Source organism: Leptodactylus fuscus, chromosome 7 (genome assembly GCF_031893055.1).
Source record: "Leptodactylus fuscus isolate aLepFus1 chromosome 7, aLepFus1.hap2, whole genome shotgun sequence".
Lineage (NCBI taxonomy): Eukaryota > Metazoa > Chordata > Amphibia > Anura > Leptodactylidae > Leptodactylus > Leptodactylus fuscus.
Window position 1 is genome coordinate 105984220 of NC_134271.1, and position 21677 is coordinate 106005896.

The following is a 21677-nucleotide window of genomic DNA, read 5'->3' on the forward strand; positions in this document are numbered from 1 at the left end:
ATGGGACTGAGGGCCCTGCTCGCAGAGCTTACAATCTATGAGGTAGAGGGGGTGACACAAGAGGTAGCAGGGGCGGCATTGCTTATGCAGAGGTCAGACACTTTTGTAATAGAGGTGACTGTCATTACACAAACATAAGACTTTATGAGCCGTCACCAGTCGTGTCCTGTAACATGTGGATGGAGCTTGGACCTATAAAGTTATCCTGAGATGACATCATATTATGTGGGGTAATGTGGGAGCGGGGACAGAGGACGGTTAAGGGTTTACGTTAGACATTGTGATAGGCTTGTCTGAAAGGATGCGTCTTTAGTTTGCGTTTGAAACTGTAGAAATTGGGAGTTAATCTGATTGTCCGGGGTAGAGCATTCCAGAGAAGTGGTGCAACTCGGGAGAAGTCTTGTATACGAGCGTGGGAGGTTCTGATAATAGAGGATGTAAGTGTTAGGTCATTGAGTGAGCGGAGAGCACGGGTTGGGCGGTAGACTATGATGAGGGAGGCAATGTATGGGGGTGCGGCATTATGGAGAGCCTTGTGGATGAGAGTGATAACTTTATATTTTATTCTATAATGAATAGGCAGCCAATGTAACGACTGGCACAGACCGAAGGCATTGCTGTAGCGTCTAGCCTGATAGATGAGCCTGGCCGCTGCATTCAGAATAGATTGTAGAGGGGAGAGCTTAGTAAGGGGAAGACCGATTAGTAAGGAGTTACAGTAGTCAAGGCGAGAATGAATCAGAGAGACAATAAGTGTCTTTAGTGTATCTCTGGTAAGGAAAGGCCGTATTCTGGAGATGTTTTTGAGGTGGAGGTGACATGAGCGTGCGAGTAATTCAATATGAGGGGTGAAGGAAAGGTCTGCGTCAAACATGACCCCAAGGCAGCGGGCATGCTGCCTAGGAGTTATAGTAAGGCCTGAGACTACAATGGATATATCAGGGACAGATCTATTAGATGGTGGAAACAGTAGTAGTTCAGTCTTGGAGAGATTTAGTTTCAGATAGAGAGAGGACATGATATTTGAGACAGTAGAGAGACAGTCACTGGTGTTCTGTATGAGTGCAGGGGTGATGTTATGGGAAGAAGTGTATAATTGGGTGTCATCAGCATAAAGATGGTACCTGAAGCCAAATCTGGCAATGGTTTGTCCAATGGGGGCTGTGTAGAGAGAGAAGAGCAGGGGGCCTAGGACCGAGCCCTGAGGAACCCCAACAGCAAGGGAAAGAGGGGAGGAAACAGAGCCTGCAAATGATACACTGAAAGTGCGGTCTGAGAGATAAGAGGAGACCCAGGAGAGCGCAGTGTCATTGAGGCCAACTGAGCGGAGCATAGTGAGGAGGAGTTGATGGTCAACAGTGTCAAAAGCTGCAGAGAGGTCCAGAAGAATAAGAGGAGAGAAGTCGCCATTGGATTTAGCCATTAGGAGATCATTGGAGACTTTTGTGAGGGCCGTTTCAGTAGAGTGCAGAGCGTGGAAACCAGATTGTAAGGGGTCAAGCAGAGAGTTAGCAGAGAGATAGCGGATTAAACGAGAATAGACCAGGCGTTCCAAGAGTTTAGAGATGAAGGGGAGGTTAGAGACAGCTTTTTTTTTTCTGCTAGCGGCGGGCTGCCGCTAGCGGAAAAAAGAAACGACCTGCCCTATCTTCAGGCGGAAGCTCCCTCCTATGTCGGCTCATTCATTTGAGCCGACAGCGGAGGGGAAAGCCGCAACCGCGATGGTCGCGGCAGGCGGGTTTTGACAAGAGAGAGACGCGGCTCGACGCGTCTCTCTAGGTGTCAAAACCCGCGCGGGCAGTTCACGTGTGAACTGACCCTAAGGGTTAAGGATAGGCCAACAATATCAATTCTTGGACAACCCCTCTCCCACCCCAACCTTAAAACCCCCCAAAATCAATGTCATATTTATGCCAATTTTCTTTTGGTAAATGATAACTAGAATTCACACCAATTAGTTTGTTAGCTGATTTCAGAATTCACTTTAAGGCTAAAGCCTGATGGTGTGGAAACGCAGCTTTTTTTGTTGCAGATTTTATTGCAATTTTTTGAGCAGAAGCCAGGAGTGGATTAAGCAAAAGACCATTGTTCTGGTCTGTCAGAGGACCAGAAAACCATTAAAATAGTGGACACATACAAAGCCCAACAGAATCCATTGTCTATAATACCTGGTACGTGGTTGGTTGTCTTTAAACTGAAAGTGCCAGGTAAAAAAAAAATCATATGTCTACCAATTTCAGGTGTACACTATTAATGATGCAGAAGTGAACTCACCCAAATCTATAGTAGCTTTTGATATTGTTATATCCACCAATCATTCTCAAGAAGGTCCCCGAGGAATACCATTTACAGGTGCAATAATCTTTGTAAGGGTGCATTCACACTGAGTAAACGCTAGCTTATTCTGAACGTAAAACACGTTCAGAATAAGCGGCGTCTAAAGCAGCTCCATTCATTTCTATGGGAGCGGGGATACGAGCGCTCCCCATAGAAATGAATGGGCTGCTTCTTTCACTCCGTGCAGTCCCATTGAAGTGAATGGGGAGTGCCGGCGTGTACGCTCCGGCATGAGCAGAGCTTGCCGTATATGCCGGCACTCCCCATTCACTTCAATGGGACTGCACGGAGTGAAAGAAGCAGCCCATTCATTTCTATGGGGAGCGCTCGTATCCCCGCTCCCATAGAAATGAATGGAGCTGCTTTAGACGCCGCTTATTCTGAACGTGTTTTACGTTCAGAATAAGCTAGCGTTTACTCAGTGTGAATTCACCCTTAGGCTGACCCCTTACATTACATACCACTCAGCTTTTTTAGATTCCTGAATGATTTTTCTAATTACACATAAATCTGAACTATGTGACTGCATCAAAGATCCAGGACAGATATTTGACAATTGTTGGGCGGCAACAACGGCGTTATTTTTACTTTTCCCTACTTTCCTAGAAATTAAACAGCTTTTCAAGAAAGAAGACTTTAAGGAGTTTTAATTATTAGTCATATTATTACTTTTAGGGCTTCTGCTTGTGATAGTGGTTTGTGATACTAAAAGCTGGTGGTACAGTGCTGCCATCTACAGGAAGAAAGAATGAACTGCGCAAAATAAACAATTCATGGAAGGACCAATGATTGCCTCTGCTCATACATAGCACCACCTGTTCACCTTCTGTGTGGGAGCTTTGTATTTAGTCTTGGCAGAGACAATCTACCATAATTATTCACGTCCTTAGCACCTATAATTGTGTTTCATCATCCTTTCATCATCTGTGTAATGCCAACTGCCATGTTGCTATTTTAGCAGCGCAGCTTTGCTGTTGCCATGGAGCCTCGCAATAAAACTGTGCAAGGCCAAAGAAGAGCAGAGAATAGCAGAGTTTTAGAAATGAGTAAAACAGCAATTATAAGAAGGATCCTGAAGATGTGGCTTTAACCCCTTAATAGCCTAGTGGTCCATACAGTGAAGATTACCATGTCTCAGGCATAAGCTCTTCACTAGTCCCTCCACCATAGACTATGGCCCAGGGACTAGGTAAGGATTGCGAAGATGTATTTTGAGTATTGTGCGGTGGGTTGTAGTTAGGCAGAATAAAATCTACATGTGAAAGTAACCACTCAGATGTTGTGTGCGATGGCTTATTTTTTTTACGGGAAGACCTGACATATTTATTGATGCCATTTGGAGAACATAACGCTTTTTAATTGCTTTTTATAGCATGTTTTTATCGGTGCACAGTTTTGGGGGTTTTTTTACGCCATTTATCATGTGTGTAAAATAATGTTACAGTTATATTGCTCGGATCATTATGTTTAAATTTTTTATTATTTATTAAACATTTTGGCATGAGGATTAAGGTGTTATTGTGTGGGGGTTTTTTCAGTTTTGTTTTTAAACTATTACATTTTTTTAACTTTTGATCTTCTGATTACTTTTATAATACATTGCACTACCTATGTAGGGCAATGCATTATTCTACCTGTCATTTTCTGACAGGTAAATGCATCTGACCTCTACGATCTTGTTTACAGGGGTTCCAATGCCAGAGGGGTTAAATGCCCAGGATCGCCTGTTTGTTGATCCTGGGTGTTTGGAGCAGGTGCCTGGCACCCAGGGGCGAACCTGCCCCTTTTGCCGCCCGAGACGAACTACAGAAAGCCGCCCCCCCCCCCCTGCCGGAAGGAGGGGCGGAGCGGAGGGGGCGTGGTGAAGTGCAGGGGGTGGGGCTTAGCGCCGTTCGTCGGCAGAGAGCAGGTACGGAGACGACCTGCTCTCTGCCTGAGCGTGAGGGGAGGCTGCTGGAGCAGCGCTGCTCCAGTGGCCTCCCCAAACCACCGCTCGGTGCTAAGCCAGTCCAGAACAGCTTGTCCTGGACTGGCTTAGGTAACCAAAAATGCCGCCCTCCCTGAGGCCCTGGCATAGCGCCGCCTGAAGCGGTCGCTTCAGGTCGCCTCATGGGAGGTGCGGCGCTGCTGGCACCTACACCTGAGCATGCAGGAGACCCTCAACTGTAAGTGATATAGAAAGTCAATTGTGACAGAATATGGCTCATTGGTGACCAATGTCTATATGTCAGTCATTAAATTCGAATCATTGGGTTGGGTCAAAAAAATTCCATAAAAAAAATGTCACGTTGTATACATAAGGCCTAAGGGTGCATTCACACTGAGTAAACGCTAGCTTATTCTGAACGTAAAACACGTTCAGAATAAGCGGCGTCTAAAGCAGCTCCATTCATCTCTATGGGAGCCGGCATACGAGCGCTCCCCATAGAAATGAATGGGCTGCTTCTTTCACTCCGAGCAGTCCCATTGAAGTGAATGGGAAGTGCCGGCGTATACGGCAAGCTCTGCTCATGCCGGAGCGTACACGCCGGCACTCCCCATTCACTTCAAAGGGACTGCTCGGAGTGAAAGAAGCAGCCCATTCATTTCTATGGGGAGCGCTCGTATGCCGGCTCCCATAGAGATGAATGGAGCTGCTTTAGACGCCGCTTATTCTGAACGTGTTTTACGTTCAGAATAAGCTAGCGTTTACTCAGTGTGAATGCACCCTAAGACTGTTTAGTCTCATTTTTCACTATTCGGCTAAGCCCCACGGAACGTCTTGCAGCTAAAAAGCATTGCAGGAAAAAACACAGCGGCAACGCATTGCGGTTTTTCCCGCAGCACTTTAAACAAAAAGTTTGTCGAGTTTTCCTCTGTGTACTTTCTGTTACAATTATATCTATGGGGAAACCACTGGCGTTTCCGTAGATATAATTGGCATGCTGTGATTTACAAAACTGCGCCGGTTTTGGAAATTGTGGCGTGCCCGCACAGCAGTTTTTACTGCAAATTGGACATGGGATTCGCTAGAATCCCATCCAACTTGTCTCAACTGTAAAACGGCCCGATTTTCCCTGTGGTGCCTCTGCTGTGGGCAAATCACGGCGTTTCCAGCCTGTGGGGTCCTGGCCTTAGGCTAAGGTCCCACGGCCGTAATCGCAGCGCTAAATTCTGCGGAAAGAACCGCTGCATGAACGCATTGCGGTTCTTTCTGCAGCGCTTTTAAGAGAAAGTTCACTGAGTTTTCCTCCGCGGACTTTTCTCTTCCCATTATATCTACCGGAAAGTCGCCGGTGTTTCCATAGATATAATTGACATGCTGCGATTTGCAAAGCCGCAACGGCTTTGCAAATCGCAGCGTGTCCGCTCTACGATTTCTTCCACAAAGTGGGCATGGGATTCGCATGAATCCCATCCCCTTTGCTTGCACTGTAAAACGCCGCGATTTTTCCCGCAGCGTCTCCACTGCAGCAAATCACGGCGTTTACATCCCGTTGGGCCCCGGCCTTAGACAGTATTAGTTTATCTACCCCAGTGTCTTGTAGTGGATGGGAAGTCAGTTTCTCTATTCAATCCTATGAGAGCCTCAATATGGGTCACATTCACAATACTGCAATGCTTTGCACCTTCTAAAGCTTGAATAAACACAAATGGTTAAAAAGGAATAGATTAAGAAGTAAGTAGCAACTCCTTGGTCCAATGCTACTCAAGTAATTGTTCCCGTTATGTGCACAAGCTATCCAGAATTACAGCAAGCCCACAAGGTATTGACCAGCACTGACATCTGCTGGAAAATATGTAGTAAGAGAGAATGGATCAGTAATGGTAGATCTACCCAGACTTAGTATGCAGTGCCAGCTATAGAGAATCATATTACCCTGGTACTTATTAGGATCTAGGCTTTTATCAAGCAAAATGCATTAGAAATATCCCTGTAAAGCGCATTAGTGTGCCTGACTGGCTTCCTCCTAAAAGCTTTATGGTGTAAGTTTCTCGTCCCTGGGGCATAATTATGTGAAAGTATTACGTTTCTTACCAAATGACTCTTATAAAACTACATTATATACCAAGAAATGTACTTATTATATACTAAAGCAAGGTTGTCAAAGTCAAAGGAAGTTTCCAAAGTGTTAAAACTGCTCTTTAAAGCATTCTTTCATTAAAATCACATTTTTTCTTGATAACACGTAGGAATAGCCTTAAGAAAGGCTATTCTTCTTCTACCTTTAGATGTGTTCTCCGCGCCACCGTTTGGTAGAAATCCCAGTTTTCGTCTGTATGCAAATTTGTTCTCTCGCAGCACTGGGGGTGGGCCTCAGCAATCAAACAGCATTGGGGGTGTCCCCAATGCTGCTAGAGAAAACTCCAGCGCTGCCTCCTTCTTCTTCAGGAACGGCCTCTCTGCACGTCTTCTTCCAGAGCTGGGTTCAAACTTCTACGCATGCACAGTCGGCTCTGCCATCGAGCAGAGCCAACTGCGCATGCCCGCCTGGTGTAAGACGCCATTTTCTTGTGGCCACTTACACACTAAGCTGCCCGATGGCAGAGGCGACTGCACTTGCGTAGAAGTTTGAACCCAGCTGCAGAAGAAGACTCGAAGAGAGACCGTTCCTGAAGAAGATGGAGGCGGTGCTGAAGATTTCTCTCACAGCATTGGGGACGCTCCCAGTACTGATTGAGCGCTGGGCCTGCCCCCAGTGCTGCGAGAGAACTCATTTGCATACAGACGAAAACTGGGATTTTTACCGAATAGCGGTGCAGAGAAGACATCTAAAGGTAAGAGAAAAATAGCATTTCTTAAGGCTATTCCTACATGTGATCGAGAAAAAAAATGTGATTTTAATGATAAAATCCCTTTAAAGAAGATGGTTTATGGAGCCGGGTTCATTGCCCAGGACAGAGGGACCTGGCACTTGTTTCTCTCTACAACTGTGGATCAATTCCTCACCTTATCCTTTGCAGGTACAGCCCTGGATACTTGTCTTCCTCATGAAATAACAATTCTGGAGCATCTTTTCTGAACACGCTGAGATATGCCATTCCTATATTATCACTTCTGGAAATAGATAAAATTAATATAAACTAAAATCTGGTTGTTATCAGTCACCTTGTCAATAGGGTATGTTCATATAATGGCTCCGTCTGGCCATGATTATCCAGACTGTGTTACAACATATCATTGGCAAGCGTAATGGTTGTCGTATAACACGTGTCTTTTTTGTTAGGCCAGGGCCCCATGTGGCGTAAACGCAGCAGCATTTTGCGGTCCCTGCATAGTGGATGGGATTCTAGCAAATCCCATCCACACAGTGCAAAAAATATGCACAGTGGATACACTGCGATTGCCCCCCCCAAAAAAAAAAAAATAAAAAAATGCGTTTTTTGAAATCTAGCATGTCGATAATGATAAAATAGGAATTGCACATCTCAAGAGTGTTCAAAAACGCTGGTGGTTTCCTTCTAGGTATAATTGAAGCAGAAAGTCTGCAGAGGAAACCTCTGTGGACTTTCTGTGAAAAGCGTTGCAGGAAAAAACACAATTCTGTTTCGCCACGGTTCTTCCCGCAGTATTTTTTTTTTGCTGTGACCCACAAGGTGGGGCCTTACCCTTAAAAAGGTTGTCCAGGATAAAAAAAATTTAAAATGTTATACTAGGTTGGGGAAGGTGGATATAATTTAAGAAAACATATTCACCTGTCCTCGGTGCTCCTGTGTCTCCCAGCACAGTCCAGACCTGCTGCTCTGCTGTCTTGTTTTGCCATAAGTCCCCCCACACTGTGGTGTTTCATGTCCGTTTCCTTAAGCCAAGGATTGGCATCAGCGGCCTAAGAAAAGGAGATGGATGGGAAGTCACAAGTAGTGATATCCCGGATTGGTCTCCACGATCATGTTCGGCAGAGACTTCCACTGGAAGAAAACACTGGAGAAGCAGGACCGGACTGTGCTGGCAGACCCCGGAGCACCAGGGACAGGTGAGTATGGGCTTTTTTTAAAAAATTTCACCTTCCCCGACCTAATAGAAAAAAAAAATATTATCCTGGACAACACCTTTAAGTCTCCCTAAAGGTAAAGAAAATGAACTGGAACACCACTTTCAGGAAAATTAAAGAAAGAAAGCGCAAACTATCACAACTCACATGTTTCCCCGACTTCTGCTTCTTGCAGGGTAAAGTCTTCACCTCGTTTTCCCTGTCTTTAAGTGATCTGCCTGGAACTTTCCATGATATAAATAATATATAAGATGACTGCAGTAGTGGAGACTAATATGATTCTTACATTTGTACTCCTTCAACCAGTAAGTTACTTTGGGAAAAGATCTCACTTCCTTCCTTGCAAATCTCATTAAGACAATGTCCATGTACAGGATGTAGCGCAGGAACCAGAATCTCCACTGACAAGCTGCAGTTTACAGTAAGGAGGATATTTCTACTACGTCAGTAGGGATTTTATAATTGTATACAAATAAAGCTTGAGGAGGACTGTCCCCTCCCCCGACATGTTTGGTTTATAACAATGCTAGAGCATCAACACTTCAAAACTGCATTGTGCCATCCCTCTGTTATTCCTCCTGGAAATGTATGAATAAATTGGCAACCATATGTTAACATTACCCTTGTCAATGGTATGTGTCTCTGCACAGTTCAATCATTGTCACACTGAGGCTATGTAGAAAGATGCCCTATAGATAAAGGAAACAGATGTCAATTTATATATACATTTCCAGAAGGAATAGAATATAATAATAGGAATGGCACAACTTGGAAAAAATGCTCCAAAAGTTGTTACTTGACTGCAGTGGCTTAACTAGGAATGGCGGGGCCCCATGGCAAACTTTTGACATGCCCCCCCCCTTCCAGACCGACACTGAAAACCTTGTTTGCCTGCTATGTCACCTTGTTCCTCCCATTGTTTACAGAGCGTTGCTATAACCACGGACCTATTGGACAAGTGACTTCATTTACTCAGTGCTTGGCAGGAAAATCAGCTCAGCTAATTGCAGTTTGCTGATAAAGCCTGTTATCTCTGTATGTAAACACACAGATAACACAAAGTCCATTCTGTACAAGCATCTGCATATTATCTGATTTGTATAAGTGTTGTGAGACTTCTCCAGCCCATTTAGCAAGAGGGAGGAGGAGGGAGGAGAAATACAGGAAGTGAGAAGCAGACACTGCATGCAGCCTGGAGAAAGACTGAGGGCCCCTTCACACGGAGGATACGATGGCTGATTCTGAACATGTAAACGTGGGGAGCGCACGTATGGCAGCTCCCATAGAAAGCAATGGGATCTGTTTTAAACACCGCTGATTCGGAACATTTACATGTTCCGAATCAGCCAGCGTATCCTCCATGTGAAGGGGCCCTGAGATGGAAGAACCCCTTTAATCTTTTGTTTCTATGGTATATTGAAGTACAATTAATCATACTGGACATCAACTTCTAGGCCAATCCTGACTGCCGACAACTCATTCTTGTCTAATCTGGGCAAAGAGTTCAATACAACATCTGTGTTTTTTTTGTCTAGCTGCTTTTGAGGACTGTCCACAGATTCTCAATGGGACCAAGGGCTGGTTCTCATCAGTCTTTTCTTAAACATGAAAGTGTAAAAGCCAATGAATACTTAGAATTATACTTCAGTATATCATAGAAACATCTGATTAAAAGATCTAAAAACACTGACACAGCTAAGTTTGTGAAAACAAAGATTAGTGTCAGGGTATATTAGTATAGGGCTTTGTTCACACCTGCACTAGCATATCCGTTGTTCCATTACAGATGCAGAAATAACAGAATTTTGTCTCTATTTCAATCAGTGCCCCACGGACTCTGCGGTCTATTGGTTTCCGTCAGGAGGCTGGCACTTTATCACACAATATCGCTGGGCATTTTTGCTGAATCTGAGATAGACACTTCTAATGAAGCCTCCAACACAGATGTGAACAAAGCCTTAGAGCTATCAAACTAGAAACAAAGACAGAAGAGACTTGTGCAGCCGCTCTGACCATCTTACTTAAGACTGCCAAGACTACAACAGTGTAATAAACACTTATCCTGCTGTGGGCCACGGTTTAACCTTTCCTTTGCTTCAGTTGCACATTGCACCCCACTGTCTTCCTGTATATCACACCACAGTATATAGAAAGCTGTAGGAATCAGCCATGTCAGTCCTGTGGATGTGTTACTAGGCCAGCTCTGCATATTCCTTCTGTTCATCACAGTCCTGTCACGTGGGCCGCTCATCAAGCTGTGTAATGTGTCCCAGTGTGCACGGTCCCATATCTAGGCCACAGATGCCTGAAGAAAGAAGCTAATTATTGCAGACATTAATATCTGACTGCCATATAATAATAATGTAAACATTGATGGAAAACATCTATTATGTCTGTTCAATGATGTACGGATCAAGGACAAAGACTTAGTAACGCTGCGTTCACATCTGCGTCAGAGTCTCCAGTGCAGATTGCGTTGCAGAGTCCGCCAAAAATCAGCAGAGGAAAAAGTCTTGCACGGAGGATTTTTTTCTCCTCCGCTTTCAGTTTAAAAATGATGGCATCCGATGAACCCTTTATAGTCAGTAGGGTCCCCGGGGCTCTGTGTGTAACTGATGTTTTAGTGGTCCGCCTATGTTGTTCTGGTCCCCTGATGGACCTGAACAACAAAGAACCAGCAATAGTGTGAACCTAGTGTAAGCTCATTTGCAAGACCATCAGGATAGACCTGCAATGCCTATTTGATATATAGGAAGCAAAATGTTAAAGGGATCTTTCAGACTAAAAATATTGATGAGCTATCCTAAAAATCAGATCGGGGAGAGTCCAGCACCCTTCACCCCCATTGATTAGTTATTCTCAGTAGATGACACAGAAAGAATTGAGAAGATCTGCAGTACCTGGTCTGACCACTACACAAAGAATATGTCAGGTGTTTCATAATTACCAATCTGATACTGACAACTTATCGTTAGGATGAGTCATTAGTATATTTAGCCTGGAAAGCCCATATAACTAAGGCAGTGCCACTCTAGTATATACTGCGCTGCACAGTACAGGGGTACTGTGCCTGACAAGGATCCTAAATTTCCCCTCCCAGCAATGGCTACAGTTCATAGCATGAAGGCAGCAGGAATCAGAATAGACTGCTCATTGTGCTGTAATGTTCTGTCCCTTAAGCACTGACTTCATCTTTAGCTGCTTACCCAGAGGCATTTGTTTCTGCCAGTAATCTATTACAATCAGTAAGACTGTAAGTGATGATCTGGCTGGGATGTCTTATCACTGTCTGATAGTCCAATCTCTGGGACCCCCATGATGCTTATGATAGTGGAGCATCACATTTAATGTTAATGATGTAATACCCCTTCCTATTAACCCTACTATAAAATAACAGTGAAGGTCTGTGATCTAGATACAGTGCTATGGGCCACATAAAATATTGGCCTTGCCAATCCTCTCTCCCTAACACTTGTTGCAGTGCATAAAGAGCCCTCTCTCTTGGATGACCTAACTGATGAGCCCTGGCCATACCATGTACGCTACACGTGCAGCTGCAGGGGGGGCCAGTAGGTAGGGGGGTCTATTACCACCATTGCTTCCTGCTATCTATTAGATAGCTATGTAAATTCATTGCCTGGTTCCTGGTACTTTGTTAGAGAGACATATACGGGGTACTCTATGATAAGGAACTGGTTAACAAAGGGCCCATATACAGTTCATACACTAGGGTACTGTAATGTCTGTGTTTACCTTGATGGGTTACCTGTACTAACTAATGGTCCATATTCTTTCAGCAGTGCCACAAAGTGTGGTACTGTCACGTATCTATATAGCTACACAGTGCAGCTAAAGCAGAACAAGGTGTTATACGGAGACAAAATACCTCTTGTATCCAGCGCCAATAAGATAGAGCCACAAGGAATTCACACCACTTTATCGTCTGTTTTTTAGCATCTATTTATTCTTAAATATGTTATCGTATACTAATAGATAGAAACAGATGCTACATTATTCTGATAATCATATTGCAAAAACATGTTACAGATGAAGTCAATGTGTGATGGACAGAAATGTAAAGCATCTGTTTTCATCCATATTTTTATCTTCCTAAGGGTGCATGCACACTACGTAACGCCGGGCGTGTATGAGAGCCGTACACGCCGGCGTTACAGCAGGGCTGCCGAACACTTCCCATTCACTTCAATGGGAGCGCTCGTAAACGCCGCTGTTACGAGCGCTCCCATTGAAGTGAATGGGAAGTGTTCGGCAGTCTGCCGTAATGCCGGCGTGTACGGCTCTCATACACGCCCGGCGTTACGTAGTGTGCATGCACCCTTAAGCAAAAAAACAGAAGCTGCTTTGAACAATCCATCTTAGTGCTTATTCACACAACAGTATTGTTTTCACCGTTGAGAATATATCTTAGGGTAAACTTGACTCTATTGAGGGATCCGTAAAAATGGCCCAGGAAAGAGCAAGTTCCATTATTTAATGGCCCAGTCACACCGACCATTAAATAATCGGTCATGCGAACCAATTCTATGGGGCCGTGTGCCATGGCTAGGACGTGGCTATGAAACCTTGTCTTGTGAATATCACAAACAGCTACTGTGGTAGGGCCATATATCGCCAGTATAATATATCTATGGAGTGGGGTGAGCAAGTGACCAAGTCCACTAAGTCATAAGCAACAGTGCTGCAGATACAAAGGAACAATGCCAAAAACAATAACCCCAAAAGTAATGTTACAACATTGCACTAGGTAAGACAGGGTTGGGGTTGGAGTTGAGACATGGATCTATCAGAATACTTTCCAAGATTTTGTGGCACTTGTCCAGAAGGGACAGCGTGTCAAAAATGATCACACCCATTTTGGGGTCATGTCACATTGAGATGAGAAGATATTCCATCCATGCCGACATGATTGGCACATACCGTGCCCTCATATCACATAGAGATTAATATATATTGGCTAGATCTTCCAGAAGTCTGAAAAGTCTTCGCTTATTTCAGGAGCGTCCCGGACATCCTGGGATAGTTGACAAATAAGATCTATCAGCCATCTACAGCACATCATGTAGACGTGACATGCGGTACATTTCTGTGATGAAAATCCTTTATGAAAATGCTGTCCATAACATATAGGTAGTCTCTGTGTGTAGTGGAGGCCAGACCAGGCTGATCCTCGGTATTTCCTCCTGGAGATATAGGATTGTATTGACAACTGGATGACAAAATTTCATCCCTGACTGGACAGTGACAAAGAGAAGCCGTAATAAGGGAAAATTGTGATAGATAGTTGTCAATGTATTCATGCATTTACAGAAAGACTAAGGGTGCATGCACACTACGTAACGCCGGGCGTGTATGAGAGCCGTACACGCCGGCGTTACAGCAGGGCTGCCGAACACTTCCCATTCACTTCAATGGGAGCGCTCGTAAACGCCGCTGTTACGAGCGCTCCCATTGAAGTGAATGGGAAGTGTTCGGCAGTCTGCCGTAATGCCGGCGTGTACGGCTCTCATACACGCCCGGCGTTACTCAGTGTGCATGCACCCTAATAGAGGAAAACCACAATGCAAAGTTCTCTATAAAGATCTTCCAGAATTATCATTTTATGGGAAATGTAAAAATTTATTAAGAAACGTCAGGAAAGTTAAAGGGATTTTCCAACCGATATGCATTGTGGATACTGATGACCAACGCACAGTGTAGATCATCAGTACTGATCTGTGGGGGTCTGACAATCCTCTTAGTATTATGTTGGTGATTCCTAAACATCACTCCTATCAAGCGGGTGATATGTGCGGGGGTCATGTAATTGTGATCGAGCCCAATTTTTCTATTTACTTTCCTGCATCTCTAAAAACTTGGATAAGTTTAGCAACCCATAAATTTTCCGATAAAATTGTGTCCTTTTGTGCAAAACTAGAGGACAATAACATCTCAGAAGGAGATCTGTTCTGTGGTTTTGCATGTTTGCAGTTTGTAAGTATCCCCTGGCTTGTCTGGAATTCCTTGCATGGGATTAACACTCACTGAGGTACTGAATGGCGCCAGAAGTTTGCACATGTATTAAGCTAGCAGGTGACCGGCCATTTACCTGTCCCTCCAGCATACCAGGGGGTCTTGTTTGCAGAGCGTAGACTCAGGTGCAGGACTATATTGAGTCCTGTCAATGCCGGAATTGCTTGTATTGTCCAGTGAACTTCAATGACCTAACATGGAATGTTATAGCAGGGGTGGGGGTTCAACTAGTTTACAACAGATTCCATAGCCGACCACCATGAAATGGGCAGAGGGGAGCACGGCCTTCCCAGGTGTGTGAGGATAAAGCCTCCCTTGATTTTGATGCCAACTCTGGGTGGGCTTTAGATAAATTGTGGCCCTTAGCAAAATGAAAAAAGCATCCGCCAAATGCTGAAATATTATACTAATAATCAGTATGTACAGATCTCTAGAGTTTTGGGGTGTTTTTCTTTTGGGGGAGGGGGGGGGGGAATTACCTAGTATGATTCTCCATTTACATAAAGAATAATGCATACATGTATACTCATTGACAAAAAATAACATACTCAGGAATGTCAAATTACTGCAAAACTCAGCATGTAGTTATGTCTCAGGCAAACATGTAAAGGATTACTGGTGTCTGATAAGACACTAAGTCTTGCCACTAGAGGGCGTACAAGTGATTTCCTGTAACAAGGTTATCAGAGGTCACTTTTGGATAGTCTATGTCTTGGTGTGTGATCATTGTTAGACCTGCTTTTGTAACGCACTGAAAGACATTTTGCATCGACGAGCAAAAGGGTAACAATGTTTTGTACTTGTGACTTTCATGCTCCATATTCCACATCCCCTACAGCTACAACGTGAGACTTCCATCATTTTATATACAGTCATCTTTGCTATCTCATTCATAAATTTGGCTTGTAACTACTTAGTATATCATTAGTTATACAGATTCTTGTCATGTAAATGCATGGTGTACTGTGATAATTATAAAATGATCATGCTCCCTTTTACTAAACTTCCATCTTTTTGAGGGTGTGACATACATTTCACTGGGTTTAGAGGATTTGTCCACTATTCCGGGATGATAATGGTCCCCAACAGTGACCTCCATATCCTGCACAGTGCTCTCTTGTCCCCCATGTCCACTACAATGACGCTTTGCTCTCACGGAAATTTATAAAAAAAAAATAAAAAAAAAATTATCTGCATGTCACTCAATCAATGCTTTGGTGCTTCAGTAGGATTCTACTTTGTCATCAAATCCTGATAGAGACTTGGCAATTTTAGATTGCTACTTTGTACAATAAACTCAACTTTGCTCATTTTTCTTTTGAGTGCTGAATGCTTAGCTCACATCTTTTGGCCCGGGTGGTTTACATCATAAGACAAAAAACCCACTGCCCTTAGTACTGTATGCCCAAGGTAATGTGGTACCTAAGTCATTGCTGGGCCTATATCTGTCTGTGCCAATACTGGGCTCTGCCATTGATACCTATCCTGTGAACAGATACAGTGGTTAAATCCTTTTGTTCTCTGTTCTTATATTTTCTGCTAACTGCAAGCTACAAGCAGTGACCTATTAGCAGCTGGTGTATGGATTCTGCTGACATAGAGGTCAATGCAGACAAGAAGTAACAGAGAGGCTACTATACAAAATAGTCTCTTACCAGCATGTACTATTGACATGTAGCTTCATTATCTAACCTTAGTGCATACTCAACAAAGGTGTCTTCAACTTCCTTACTCTTAGAACATGATTCCCTTGATTTCACAACTGCACCCCTTCTAATTTTCTCCCTGGTATGGGTGATGGGGTCCACTTGCAGTTCTTCTTCCTCTTGGTGTCTCTTTCTATGTGTGGTAATGTGTTTGGTATATGTGTCAGAACTCCTAAAGATGTTCTTCTAAGTTAAGTTCAGTAACTACATTGAAGACAGAGAGAATGATTAAAAGTTTTGCCACCGCAGGAAAAATTGCTGCATTTTACAGTACTTTCAAAGTGGATGGGATTCATGCAAATCTCATCCCCACTTTGCGGGGAAAAAAATGCAGCGCGGACACACTGCGATTTCCAAAACCATTGCAGTTTCGAAAATCGCAGCATGTCAATTATATCTACAAAAATTCCAGCAACTTCCCCATAGATATAATTGTAACAGAAAGTCCGTGGAGGAAAACTCTGTGAACCTTCTGTTCAAAGCACTGTGGGAAGAACCGTGATGTGTTCACGCCGCAGTTGTTTCCAGCCCGTGGGGCCTTAGCCTTAAAGTTGCTGCCACTAGGTGTTTCCCTTCTAGCTAATTAGCTGTTCACTCCCAGTTACTAGGGAATTTCCGTACCTAGTTACCTTCAGAAACAAGACAGGTTCACAGTGAGTGGTGGGAGAGGGGGCTGGTCTCTCTTCACACAGTGAATGAAGATGGGCAGGTCTCTCCTCGCAGCCTATATGTGTCTTCTCTCGGCTTTCTCTCTACAATGCACTGATCGGATTCTGCGGATTCTCACAACATATGTAAAAGTAGGTTTGCACTACCATTAGTTAATGTTTGTTGCTCTCATCTGTCATGAGATGAGAGGCAACAGACATTAATGGATATAGATGGCCAGGCTGCCTATTACAGACTATAATACTGATCTCTAACTTGTGCCTGTCATGTCGTTGCTGAAGTTATAGTTTTGCAGCAGCTTGAAGATGATTGGCCAACAGTATAGACACAAAAAGTCTCAGGGTAGCCACCCCATTACCTAAGTACTGTGAACATGCCTGATATTCAGCGAGCTAAACTGTAAGTGACAATGTAAGAGAATAAATATTTTATGACGCAGCCACATACTTCCACATACAGAATCACAGCATTGTGCATCCATCAGTGCTCTGTAAGAAGTCAGTAACAGCTGAATGAACAACACGTTCCTCCCAAGTGGACAGAAAGCTGTAATGTCTAATCAATATCACTAACTATTTCATAACTTATCACCCCCCAAGGTAACTACCAAGACTATGGCAGAAATATATAATGCATCAGATCTGTGGTAGCCGTCCCATACCTGATAGTACCCACGCTAATATCCAGTACACGGGGCACATGTTGCCCCAAACCACTCCAAAGCTATGCAAGAAATATGGTCATTATGAGCAACAATATTAATAGACTATGCAGGGGTGGACAGAGGCAGCACAGAACGCTAGATAAGGGCACTATATGGGCCCCCAGGCTCCATAAAAGGATATGCCACAAAAAAATATTTATCCTTTATCCACGAGATGAAGAATAAATTACTGATTGGTGGGGGCCCCATTTATCCTGAGAACATGGGGTGATTTACCCCTGTTGTGAAGGAAACGGGACCCCTGGCAGACAAAGACGCACCCCTGCTCTCATTCACTTCAATGAGACTGCTGGAGATAGCCAAAGTACAGCTACCTCCAGTCCTGCTACTGAAGTGAATGGGCCAGGGATGCATCTGTGTCCACCAGGGGGTTTGCTACATTCACAATGTGGAAATTCTGTTCCTTGGATAAATTGCTGATCAGTAGAGGCCTGACTACTAGGACCCCCACGGACCAGCAATTTATCCACTATCCTACGTAGAGAGGATAAATAGTTTTGAACACATAACTCCTTTAACTGCTTGTCATAGGGCACTCCATTACATATCTCTAACCATCAAGCTTTGGAAATCCTTTGCTCAGCCCTATACATACAGTCTAATAGACAGCGGATTTGAAGGTAGCAGTGGGGTCCTTACCTACCGGGCCCTCGTGCAGCTGCACTGGCTACACACATGGTATATCCGCTCTGTCACTACATGAGAATATTAGAACAGTGCTGATAGATACAAGTGGCAGACATGTGTATAGACAATGGCTAAAATATACAAAGACGATCATATTCCTAAAGTGCTCTACAAGATTTCATAAATATATATTCTAAATAAATGAGCCATTATGGTTTGTATAACACCATTTTCACTGTACACATTCGATAGACAGACTAATAGATCATAGATACATATTAGATGGATCAGATAGATAGATAGATAGATAGATAGATAGATAGATAGATACTCAACAGATAGATACTGGATAGACAGATACATATTAGATAGACAGACAGACAGACAGACAGACAGACAGACAGACAGATAGATAGATAGATAGATAGGATAGATTTGCACACATTCATATACATACACATTCATACTCATGACTCTTCCACATGCATACACACATACAATAATACACGACTCTTCCACATGCATACACACATACAATAATACACATACAATAATACACACATACAATAATACACGACTCTTCCACTTGCATGCAAACATACAATACATAACTGCACTCAATACTACACATACTATAATACACATGACTCTTCTACATACACACACACACAAAAAATGATACGCATGACTTAACTGCAGACACGCATACAAGATGTACACATACAGCAGTCACATAGATGCCTCCCTCCCATACTAACCTCCCCATCCTCCTTCATAGCTTCCTATTGCAGATCTGCCAGGAGGGGTTGGTACCTGCTTATCAAAAGTAAACAAAATGACTGCACCATCCCCTTCCCTGCCAGGCTCCCATCACATGAATATACTCACTGTCTGTGGCCATGGTGCTTGGCGCAGAAGAAGCCCACCCCTAGCCCAGCAGCAGCTTGCAGCGAGAAGCAGGGATGATGCTGAGAGGCTTCATATTACCCAGGCGGACAGCACAGGGAAGCAATGCTAGTGGAGCTGATGCAGCTGGCCTTAGTGCATGCTAACCCTGCACACACTCCAGCTGCAGCCTCACTACCTCCTGTGAGGAGTTACTGCTCAGGGCTAAGCAATCTACTGCAGATCTAGAGCACACAAGTCACTGGAGAGCCTGCTGAGTGGATGCTGATCAATGCTAAGCATATGCTGAATGCTCATCATTTCATGTTGGCATCAGGACAGCTGTCATAACACATATCATTACTTCATATCTGTCTGTCTGCACAAGGCCATAGACGGCTTGATTTGTCATACCGTATACCATTACAATCATATACGTAATAAGAGTTCAAGGAGGTTCTGAAACATACATACATACATTTTTTCCTTATACCTCACCTATTTATATAGGTCAGGTCATGTCGCAGCATTTGAATCCTAAAAGTTTACATGATCTACCTCATCACACAACAAAATTAGGTCAGACCCTAGACCCAACCAATGTACTAATACAAACTCCACATCCCCTCATCAAATATAGAGCCCAGAACTAATACGGACCATCTAATCACATACAAACCCCAGACCCCACCCCTGAACTAATACAGACCCCACAGCTCCTTATCAAATATAGAGCCCAGAACTAATACGGACCATCTAATCACATACAAATCCCCATACCCAACCCCTGAACTAATACAGACCCACAACTCCTTATCAAATATAGAGCCCAGAACTAATACAGACCATCTAATCACATACAAACCCCCATACCCCACCCCTGAACTAATACAGACCCCACAGCTCCTTATCAAATATAGAGCTCAGAACTAATACAGACCATCTATTCACATACCAACCCCAGACCCCACCCCTGAACTAATGCAGACCCACAGCTCCTTATGAAATATAGAGCCCAGAACAAATGCAGACCATCTAATCACATACAAACCCCCATACCCAACCCCTGAACTAATGCAGACCCACAGCTCCTTATCAAATATAGAGCCCAGAACTAATAAAGACCAGCTAATCACATATACCACAGACCCCACCCCTGAATTAATACAGATCCCACATCTCCTTATCAAATATAGAGCCCAGAACTAATACGGACCATCTAATCACATACAAACCCCAGACCCCACCCCTGAACTAATACAGACCCCACAGCTCCTTATCAAATATAGAGCCCAGAACTAATACGGACCATCTAATCACATACAAACCCCAGACCCCACCCCTGAACTAATACAGACCCCACAGCTCCTTATCAAATATAGAGCCCAGAACTAATACGGACCATCTAATCACATACAAACCCCAGACCCCACCCCTGAACTAATACAGACCCCACAACTCCTCATCAAATATAGAGCTCAGAACTAATACGGACCATCTAATCCCATACAAACCCCCATACCCAACCCCTGAACTAATACAGACCCACAACTCCTTATCAAATATAGAGCCCAGAACTAATACGGACCATCTAATCACATACAAATCCCCATACCCAACCCCTGAACTAATACAGACCCACAACTCCTTATCAAATATAGAGCCCAGAACTAATACGGACCATCTAATCACATACAAACCCCCATACCCAACCCCTGAACTAATGCAGACCCACAGCTCCTTATCAAATATAGAGCCCAGAACTAATACAGACCATCTAATCACATACAAACCCCCATACCCAACCCCTGAACTAATACAGACCCACAACTCCTTATCAAATATAGAGCCCAGAACTAATACGGACCATCTAATCACATACAAATCCCCATACCCAACCCCTGAACTAATACAGACCCACAACTCCTTATCAAATATAGAGCCCAGAACTAATACAGACCATCTAATCACATACAAACCCCCATACCCAACCCGTGAACTAATACAGACCCCACAGGCTCCAAACAAAGATCAAACCAGACACCTGAACTAATACAGAACCACTAAACATATAGCCACCAAACCAGACCCGGTAAACAAATGCAGATCTCAATCCCCCCCTATACAAATTTAGACCCCAAATCAAACAACCAAATCAAATTCACACCCCAGACCAGGTCTCCTAAATTAGGGAAATATTGGCATGTCTGCTTTTGGCCACATTGAGGAAATTCAGCTTTTTCTAATTTTGCTGCATTTTGAGTCAAAGCCAAGAGGGGATTGTCAAAAAAGAAGCAGCGTTTCCACAATGTGGGGCCTTAGCCTTCAGTGGACTAGTGAGGTCTGCATAATCATGGGCAGCACATGATCTGGCTTTATTTTTAGTCTGGGTGTGGTCTATGAATGATACATGAAAAATGGATGGTTAATTATTTATTTTACTTTACATTACAACATCCCCGAGTCCATGAAAAACTGCAGAATACAGATGGCAGCTATGTGTTGTCCAAGATTTTCATGGACCCATAGGCATGGAGTAGCGTGATCCACAAAACCAAAATAGAGCTTGTCTCTATTCTTTTCCATTGACCATTGGTCCATTGTAAGGTCTACATCAGGGGTGCTCACACTTTTTCAGCATGTGAGCTACTTTATAAACTGACCAAGACAAAAAATCTACTACCCTCTTCTTGTGGGCAGGGCCAGGCATGTGGGCAGGGACGGGTG

At 43.7% G+C, this 21677-nt stretch overlaps 1 protein-coding gene across 1 annotated transcript in view; it reads right to left on the reverse strand.

The window, feature by feature from the left end:
• SYT16 (synaptotagmin 16) overlaps positions 1–19166 on the reverse strand; it is a 71891-nt gene extending 52725 nt beyond the window's left edge. Inside the window, exon 1 of the mRNA XM_075282762.1 lies at positions 18954–19166. Coding sequence (XP_075138863.1) covers positions 18954–18966 — 13 coding nt within the window. The 5' untranslated portion in view covers positions 18967–19166. The remainder of the gene's footprint in view (positions 1–18953) is intronic.
• Positions 19167–21677: the final 2511 nt, after the last annotated feature.